Source organism: Homarus americanus, unplaced genomic scaffold, assembly GCF_018991925.1.
Source record: "Homarus americanus isolate GMGI-L3 unplaced genomic scaffold, GMGI_Hamer_2.0 scaffold56009, whole genome shotgun sequence".
NCBI lineage: Eukaryota > Metazoa > Arthropoda > Malacostraca > Decapoda > Nephropidae > Homarus > Homarus americanus.
The window spans coordinates 4,264,548-4,274,472 of NW_024739542.1; the positions used below are offsets into that span (position 1 = coordinate 4,264,548).

At 38.3% G+C, this 9,925-nt stretch overlaps 1 protein-coding gene across 1 annotated transcript; it reads left to right on the forward strand.

Moving 5' to 3' along the window:
• The first annotated feature begins 402 nt into the window (after positions 1–402).
• LOC121874885 lies at positions 403–8,675 on the forward strand. The gene is made up of 6 exons (XM_042379205.1): positions 403–536; positions 2,225–2,353; positions 3,808–3,960; positions 5,636–5,704; positions 7,859–7,948; positions 8,448–8,675. Exons 2-6 carry the CDS (start codon positions 2,225–2,227, stop codon positions 8,559–8,561), a joined length of 555 nt encoding a protein of 184 aa, XP_042235139.1. The 5' UTR covers positions 403–536; the 3' UTR covers positions 8,562–8,675.
• Positions 8,676–9,925: the final 1,250 nt, after the last annotated feature.

The window sequence follows — 9,925 nt, forward strand, 5'->3', positions numbered from 1 at the left end:
GTAACTTATAATTTTTTTTATCGAAATCATTTACTCCCAACTATATTAATGAAGAAATTTCATTACTCTTGTATAATTTATTGTATTATTTTCAGTCAAGTTCAGAGCCATTGTGCGTCTTGCAGAGCTTCATCATTAAACCCTTGTAAATTTTCCTTATCTCACTCTAATTATTATCTAAATCTTTCGCACTTATTCTGTTTTACTGCCGATTGTTACTCTCACTTTGGTTCAAAAGTGTTGGGATATTTAAAATTTCCTCGAGTTGCCGTAAAAGTTCCACCGATTTGGAACCTCATCCCCAAATTTTTATGTTTTAATCTTATAATATTCCATCTTCGTGATATTGTTTTAAAGCAGATCCTAATGTTGTTTATATGCACGGCGTGGGCAGCTGGTGCACTTGGCGGTGTGCTCGGTGGCGCTGCATCAGTTCGCTATCAATAAAGGTTACGTCTTCGCCTTCACCACCCACTGTCATCTACTCTCCACCGGCCTCGTCATCTGGAACACACAGCTAACCAACGCCCTTGAAGGTGGGTGGTTCATCTCTCTCTCTCTCTTTCTCTTTCTTTTAATACATGCAAAAAGGGTGCGTGAGTTTGTGAGGGTTCAGGCGTACAAGTTAAACATGTAGTGGAGATTGTGTTAGGGTTTCTAAATGAGGGTGTAATGAAGGGAGTATGCCCCCCCCCCTTCACAAAGTCTTCAGAAAATAACCTACTGTACCCGGCTGGCTATCTGTCGTAAAATTTGGATGATACAATTTCATAATCGACGTAAAAGTTTTAAACATCAGGTCTTCTAGAATCGAGCTTCTCTTAACTTGTACTTATTTGCTAATTATATGAAGACAGACATGTCACAGGACCGGTACAGTATTGCGAAGAAAAACAAAGGAATGAATTACTGTTTAATAAGTGACAATAATGATAATGGTTCATACTTTGTTTATGAATGTTGGGCTGTGTTCTCTTCGCAGTAAAATGAAGACAGTTTATATACATAGTTTTCACTGATGAACTTTGAAACAGTAGAAAGACTTGTAATTTATTTTTTGTATTTTTGTAGGGCCTCAACTCTCAGGGTTAATGTGGTATTTTCACTAACCTCTAACAAAAGACGTAATCTGAAATTAAGTAATAATATACCATTGATTAGCATTTTTATTCAGTTTTCTTGTTGGAATCCGTCTCCGTCATGTTCCTCCCTCCCCCCTCTCTCCCTTCTCTGTTACTGGTCATCGACCTAACCTAACCTAACCTTATCCCCCCAAATAGTGTTAGGATGGTTATTCTTTCGATGAAATAAGCTGGGTGAGAGTCTTCAAGTGATCCAAAAACTCTCCAAGTTCTTTTAGTATCGTCAGCTTACAAGAAAGTCATGACAAATGTTCTTAATGTTCTACTAAAGCGTTAAGAACACGGATCATCAGCATTTAAATTATATAGATAATAATCTCTGGAGCATTTACTTAATTTACGCAGGTGTATAAATATCGTGATAATGGTCAGGGACACCTCAGGTAACACGATAAAGTTTACCTGCTAATTAGGAGAGTAAAGTTTTTTCATGTTTCTAAATATACACAGTGACGTGCAAGAGGCGGCCAGACCCTTCTATAATAATATACAGTAAGTGCTGATTACTTCACCGTCACACCTATGTTATATACTGCAACACAGAACAAAATATACTGTATAAATTACCTTACATTACCCTTGGTCTTATCCGGGAATAAGTTTTCCATTAAAGTATTTCGTTTCTTTTATCATATACAGTAAGCAGTTCTTGTTGGTAATGGCAATGATTTCCAGCCATTTTGTTAACTTCCTGAAAGCCACGAGACATATTTTGACCTTATTGGAGTAAGTCTGCTGTTGTATCTCTATAATGAAATATAAAGGTATAATCCTCAGTCTGTAATTCAGGTCATTGTACCTGCAGAAAGTCATTACTTATTAAAGTTCAGATATGCACACACGACAAACAACAAACGTACTGTAGTGTAGTAGTGTCCCCTGTACTATACTGTATTGTGGTAGTGTCCCCCGTACAGTACAGCAGTGTGGTAAGTGTCCCTGTACAGTACAGCAGTGTGGTAAGTGTCCCCCGTACAGTACAGCAGTGTAAGTGTCCCCCGTACAGTACAGCAGTGTGGTAAGTGTCCCCCGTACATTATAGTGTCCCCCCGTACAGTAGTAACAATGTGTCCCCTTTACAGATGTGTGGGAACGGGGGTCGCGAGGGGAGGTGCTGGGTCGCCTGGTACAGCGGCGTCACCACCTTGTCAGGATGGGTGATACACAGCAGCTCTTCAGTCCCGTCCTGCAGTGTATACTTCGCCACCACGGTAAGTTACCTCCACCTTATTACCTCACCTCTGTCTCTCACTTACCACTTATCGTCATTATCATCATCATCATCATCTTCATCATCATCACCATCATCATTAAGCTTCTTAGTAGTACCGGTAGTAGGAACTTTATGATGCTATTGTCTCAGGTTTACTAACACCATATATCATACTAGTTGTCTCATTATCTCTGAGGGAAGCTATTGACTGATGAGACTCCTCTCCCCCCTACCCCTAATACTCCACGTTAATCCCCTAGTACTCCACCACAAGACCCCCACAATACCTCACACCCCCTCCCCTCCTATTCAACTATCGTCCCCATCAAATTACATCTCTCTTCTCTCTCTCTTGCTTCACTGTATTATAAGGTCCTTTAAGCGTTATAGAAAGGTCACCATTATTTCCAGTCACCCACGCACCTTGCCTCAACTTCTTATACCAACGCACTTTACCTTATCTCCATCACGAACGACCCTTACCTTACACTACACTCACCAAACAGACACCAATGTATACCCCATGATATCACCCTCTCTATTTTCACCACCACCACCACCACCACCACCAACGTCACCAACACCATTGCTACATCACCCCACTTCCACCAATTAACACCGCCACTGATAACATCTATGCAGTCTGTACACTAGTGACGCGTAGAATCAACAGGAGTAAGTGCAATATAAACACAGGTAAATGACTCCTCACCGGCTCCGTTGTATTGGTACGAACCTTTTCATACCCGGGTGTTATTTTTTTTTTGTTTTTTTTTTTTTGTTTTGTGTGTGGGACCAGAAGGGAATAGATAATAGTCAAAGTACGTCTATGAGAAATGATACCACCAGCGTCCACTATAATTCAAATATCAATAATTAAAAAAGTGAATATTGTAATTGTTAAATATAAGATTAGAAACTTCGCTTTGAATACTGTTTATGTGTAACAACATCATTAAATTAATAAGAATTTATCAAATGAAATGGTTAACTTTATTAAATATATATATATATATATATATATATATATATATATATATATATATATATATATATATATATATATATATATATATATGGTGTGTAATCTTTCGATACCTTACAACAATTTATATAATGATCTGGCAGACATGTGTCATAAGTTATTGAAGTTGCTGCACCACATTATGATGAAAGCAAACATTGTAATACTGTGTGAACTTCCTACCTTGATATGAAGTTATTTGTTGTTGAAACTTGAGGTACAGTCACGCCAGTGGTAGTCAGTGACAACCCTGATAATTGATGAAGTACCTAAAACAACCAAAATTACTACCTTATAATTATCTTTCAATTATATTTAATACGTCACTAATAGACAAGAGTATGAGCTACACCCATCTCCATCTTATTTAAAGACATATGCGTAGACTCATCAAGCCCAGGTGTTAACTAAGTTGATGGTGTGGACAGGTGGTAATCGTGTGCACGGAGCTCTACCTCCTGGCCAAGGGTGTCGCTGGGGTGTACAGAGTGGAAGAGCTGGTGATCCTGGTGCTGCTCACTCTACAGACCAGTTGGCTGCTCGTACACGTCTCCCTCGCTGCCGGCACTGTCCAGGAACAGGTATTTACTTTCTCACCTTATTTAAACGATAAAATATTGACTTAATTTGGTATAGTTTTGTTAGACGTCATGACTGAGTTGCCGGGGTCAGTGTCACGAAGGTATTAGGCCCAGGCAACCTAATTGATAACCGGCCATCCTCGAAATCGAGGATGTGGCCGGCTCTAGGGCCACCTTGGAGTGAATCTGTTTAAGGTGTAGAAGCTGTCGCCAACACAACAACCACACCCTAAGTTAATGAGTTGCATGACCCAGTGTTAAGGAATAGTCCGAGAAGACCGGACAACTCACCAACTGCACTGGCTAACCATTACCCTGGAATACTATCCGCAAATCGATTAACATCGAGGTTCCCAATTACCGCTGGGTAGACTATGGCAAATGGCGTAAAGAAATTTGCTCTTAGTTTCACCCTGCCCTGGGATCGAACTCGGGTCAGCTCGCTTGAGAGGGGAGGATGCTGGCCATTACTCCACATGCATACATACATATATGTATAGAGAGAGAATAACACAAAATACGAATAAATAATTCAGTTCTCAATAAAACAAACAAACGTATTAATGAGCTTTGTGTGACGCATGTATAGTGTTCATTAACAAAAAACCTTCAGCTGTGATAAATGGACACAGCGGGTGGGACTTCATTTCCAAAGTAGTGAAGGCAAATGGATTAAACCTACACTGAGGATAGCAGTACTGTACATGGTGTTATGAGAGTAAGCGCCCAATCTCTTTGATTAGGCGGTGCGTTGTTGTCAAAACTGGGAGAGTAACTATTCGTATTTAGTGACACATATCCGTAACTATTTGGTAATTTAGGGAAATGTTCATAAGCAAATTCATTTCACTAGTTTTATGTCTTGTATCAAGTGAAGCTGCATATACATTTCAACATCAGAATTTAGTCTTATAATCTTCCAGTTTTTAGTTCTGCAGATACTGATAGATTTCTCGGGAACCACCAGTGTGCCCTGACTAGCCCCGGTGTCAGATTAATATTGATTTTTGAGGTTATTATATCTAAGTTGTAATGAATTCCATAATTTCCATATTAATTCACTAACTGTAAAGTTGGCTGAAATAGAATTCTGTCCACTTTAAAACAAACTGTTCAGCCACAATAAGGTAACCATATCCAGTGTTCGAAAACAGAGAAGAACGTCCCAAGCCCCATAAAATAGATACACGGTCCACAAATAAGACCAAACTCGTAAACAGAGAAGCACTCTCACTCCTGGCATTATCTCACCGCCAATACCTGAGAACCCTATGATTGCGTGCGACTTTTAATTACTGTGGGTCTCGTTAATTAACGTGGATGGCTGATGGCGCTACATATAATGTCGAATGCTGGAGACTTTTTTTTAGTGTATGTTCATGTTTAACGGGTTCTTATGAAAAATTGTGTCATGAAAAAACATAAAGTTTTCACACATTTTATACATTTCCTGGAATATACGAACGATAACACAGAAATAGAAAATGAGTCGAGCTGAACATTTATTTATTTTTTTATACTGACAGTAACAAGTTTCCTCTTACACACGTGATCTATTTTTCAATAAACCGTTAATTATTATTATTATTACTAGTAGTAGTAGTAGTATAATAGTAATAGTATTGTGTGTGTTTAAGAGGGAGAATGTGAGGTTTTCACACACGTCCTACCCCAGGCTGAGGCGAGCGGGGACGTCCTAGGACGAGGGCTGCCCTATGAGGCCAGTGACAGAGACAAGTTTAACGTGAGTATACTCTCCTGACACTACCTAGGCCAGGATTATCAGATAATAGAAAGTTATATTTCCCTATATATATATATATATATATATATATATATATATATATATATATATATATATATATATAGTTATGTAGTTATGTTAGAGCTCAAGCTTCAACACCATCTTAAAAATTGATTAACGAATAAACTGTTTAAAAAAAGTCAGCAACTATAATTGAAGTGGGAATATGTGCTGTATTGTTTATTTTTTGTAAGTTAAATAAGTTCAGGCATTAACCTTGGTTGAGCTTTATGTTGGGGTGGCTCCTGTCCTAAGGGTCGGTTGAAGCACCTTCAGTCGATCCAAATGAGATTGGATACCTGCTTTACCAGTTAGAAAAGTGAATGATTGAATGAGGTCGAATAAAAAATGTCAGCCTGATTGCCGTCTTGTGTACCATAGCTTAATAATTAGAGGGTGGTAACAGCACTATCCCTTACACGCCTCTGGAATCCACTTTCACTTTCAAATTTGGTGTCAGTAATACTATTTATCTTTACACTTTATTTTGCGATTGAAAGCTTAAAGGTTCTTTCGTGTGAGTTTTTCCACCATGATTATTTTTCAAGTGAGACTTAATATACTGTGCCCAATGCTTGTCCAGTTTGTCATCAAACAGAAGCCTGAACAGAATGAGAACTGTGTCCGCTCTTGTTTTTAGTAATTGCACTGCCTTCAGACATTAGCAAAACCCTACAATTTCCAAAACGCTACCAACATTTTTTCTGTATTCCTTGCAGTAAGTTGCGTTATATTAATAATTTATCACTTAATCACTAAGCTAGTTGCTTGGCTGTAGTCAATAAAGAGTCTTGTATCTCTCATTATCTTTAAGTGTTCATAGACTAGTATAATTACTAACCTAGTTACATACTTAAGATCTTAGTTGTTGAAGCGCAGTAATAACATTGTAACGTCAATACATGCGAGTGAAGAGTGCCTGTGGTCAGTCCTCGAAGCCCCCTATAACATGAGAGCCTGATTCTACCCTTAAAAAGAACCCTAAAAATTACGGTTTGACTTGACGACTACTTTCTGGAAAATTATCTAACATCCACCTTCATCATCTTTAATGGTTAATATTAACAGATCAATGTAAAACACTATCTCGAGATAATTAGTAAGTTATGACTTTACATAATACAAAGAAGGTACGACCAGAGGCGCTACTCCAATGACGTCACCGTCTAATGTATCCCCTTCCCCCTTCCAATTTCCCGACCCTCCCGATATCAATTATCCTACTTTAGCACAAAATTAGTACTGCTCTCTGCTATACGTTCGTTATTCCTGTCTGTTGTTAGGTTATCAAAACCTTAACACGCCAGAAGGTCCTTGACAATGGGACAATCAAGGCAATACTGCCATGCTGAACTGTATTAGATGTGGGACTGTTACATAATATGCAGGAAGAGAAACGCAGAACATTCTTCACCTCGAAGCTTGCTTGGTTTATATCCCAGTTTAATGCGGGCTGAGACACTGTGTCTGCGAATAAAAAATTAATGACGACGATATTTACATGGGAAAAGAATAAACTGATTGTAGAGTTGGAAGGACAGGCTACTAGGTCATTCCTTATTCCTGTGGGTTGTATGGAGAAAAGTGGCAAATCATATTCTTTATGTAGTACAGGGTGGAAGGTGTGGGCCCAGTATCAGGGAGAACAAGACCACAGGCAGTATTAACTAGAGAGTCGACAGTATCAGTGTACTAAACTAACATGAGATGGACGCCAGTGAAGTTGTGTATTACAACATGGTTCTCAAGAGCCGTATACAATAGCATAATTGACTTGTGCAGGTACACGAGACTGTGCTCCTGACAATGTGACCTATACTCATTGTAGATTTGCCAAGGACACCAAGGTTTTTGTGAGACCCACGTGAGGCTGGCATCACATAATATCATGAATAGCCCTAGACAGGTACACATCTCCTTTTATACAGTAGTAATTGAGATATGTGTGAACATGGTGGAACCTTAAGGAAGCCTGGTGGGGATGTTATGTATTTATATTCTAAATTCCTGTCGATTGCTTTCAAGAGAAATAAAGACGAGGTTAGCTATCCTATTTGTAATTTGTGAAAACTGACCATTTTTTGTGTATGTCAGGTAGGTGAGCTGGCCAGGTCGCTCACTACCTCCCAAGTCTACATCACCGGGGGTAACTTCTTCATCATCAACCGCTCCTTCATCCTCACGGTTAGTTCTTATCGCCGTTATTGTTTCTTTATAATGACACTGTTTTTTTTATCTCTCACCCAGAAGTAGAAGAAAATATCCCCAACGTGTGTTTATCATTATCAGTGCCACTTAAACAATTGATTCAAGATCATCAAAAGATGTCAGTTTTGGAGAACATAATTGGAGACGCTAAATGGAGTGAACCGTCTTGATGACACTTATGAAGATGAAATAGGCATTAGCTACACTTGCCAAGTTTTGTCCATTTACTCTTCCCAAATTCTACATATTCTTTTAGAGGTCAAGATCTTCTACCATGAAAACCTCACATCATTTAGCACTACAGTATAACACTACAGTGTTAGCTCGATCCTGTGTTACATTGATCGTTCCTCCTGGAATACTTAAGATTTTTAATTCTATTTCAATATACAGTACAGAACCTTCTTATGTGAATCTTTCATACACTGCACTAGGAGTCTTAAGTATGGCAACCTGAGTCCTTCGTGTGTTGCAGGTGGTAAGCGTCGTGGCTTCCTACTTCATCGTTATCCTTCAATTCATGCAGTCCTGCAGTGCCCCAGAGGTCGAAGTCTTGCCCACCAACCATACTCTGGAGGTGTCCACGTGATGCCCTGCCGGTTGCCCAACAACCTCACTCTGAGGGCACCCACCTCAAGCCCAGCCCACCAACCTCACCCGGGGTCCACTTGAATATCTACAGTATATATATATATATATATATATATATATATATATATATATATATATATATATATATATATATATATATATATATATATATATATATATATATATATATATATATATATGCAAGTAAATCACTGTAGGTGCGCGTGATCTAGGTATATGCTGATAACCACAAGGAAAGAAGAAAACACGAAGTTCCCAAGCGCTTTCGTGTAATTCACATTTTCAGGGGTGAGTACACGAAAGCGCTTGGGAACTTCGTGTTTTCATCTTTCCTTGTGGTTATCAGCATACTGTATATATATATATATATATATATATATATATATATATATATATATATATATATATATATATATATATATATATATATATATATATATATATATATATATATATATATGAGGTGGATGCGAGACCAGGAAAATGATTGTAATCTTATGTCATCCATTGTATATCCAACATTTTGGTATTAATTTACTCACCAGCATTTGGGGTGAATACTAAGTGATACTTATGTGAATGGAGGAAGAGCCTTATTATGGGATTAAGATAGATAAATTACTTAATCAGTTGGACCACAAGGCCATGCAGTGTTAATGTCTGTACTCTTGTTTTACTGTAAATATAATAGATGTTAACTACTATAAATTAGTATTTCTCATTCCTGACTCGATTTGCACAGTACATATAATGAATGGTTTCACCGATATATTCTCACAATGTAATTTATTAAATGTCATCTTCAACTGTCAGCTGGAGGTAGCAAAGTATTGTCCACATGATTCTCGTCTGTTAACCAAAGCTGTTATTTCTGAATGTAAGTCTGATTAATGAGCCTAGGAGTTGGATCACTGCTGCAAGAGGAGGATTATTCAGTAGTGGCCGTGACACAGGTCATTTTTCACACAGAAAAACTTCTGAGAACATTTTTAGAAAATTCGTCTGACCTGGTGCAGGAGAAGGTATCAAGAGATATTGTAGGTCATGCCATAAGTCTCAAAAGGCTTCTCCAAAAGCTTATGTAAGAAAGGTACTACCCATGGTGTCAATGCCCATCATAACTGAACCCTTTTCCAGAGGTGCCATGGACTTAGTGGGCCCCATAACTCCGTGCTCTAATATCAAGAATAAGTATATATACTCACCTTAATAGATTGTTCAAACCATTTTCCTGAGGCGGTTTCTCAAATATATTACACACTTCCAGCAGTCCCTTACATTTTAACCCACCAAATTACAGCCACAGGAGAAGAAAACACTCAATCAGCACAACACCTCAAC

Bases quoted from the DNA above. Each gene is read 5' to 3' on its own strand.
- LOC121874885 (XM_042379205.1), top strand. From the start codon at position 2,225: ATGTGTGGGAACGGGGGTCGCGAGGGGAGGTGCTGGGTCGCCTGGTAC. The intron at 2,354-3,807 runs GTAAGTTACCTC...TGGTGTGGACAG, and splicing joins GTGTATACTTCGCCACCACG to GTGGTAATCGTGTGCACGGA. The intron at 7,949-8,447 runs GTTAGTTCTTAT...CGTGTGTTGCAG, and splicing joins ACCGCTCCTTCATCCTCACG to GTGGTAAGCGTCGTGGCTTC.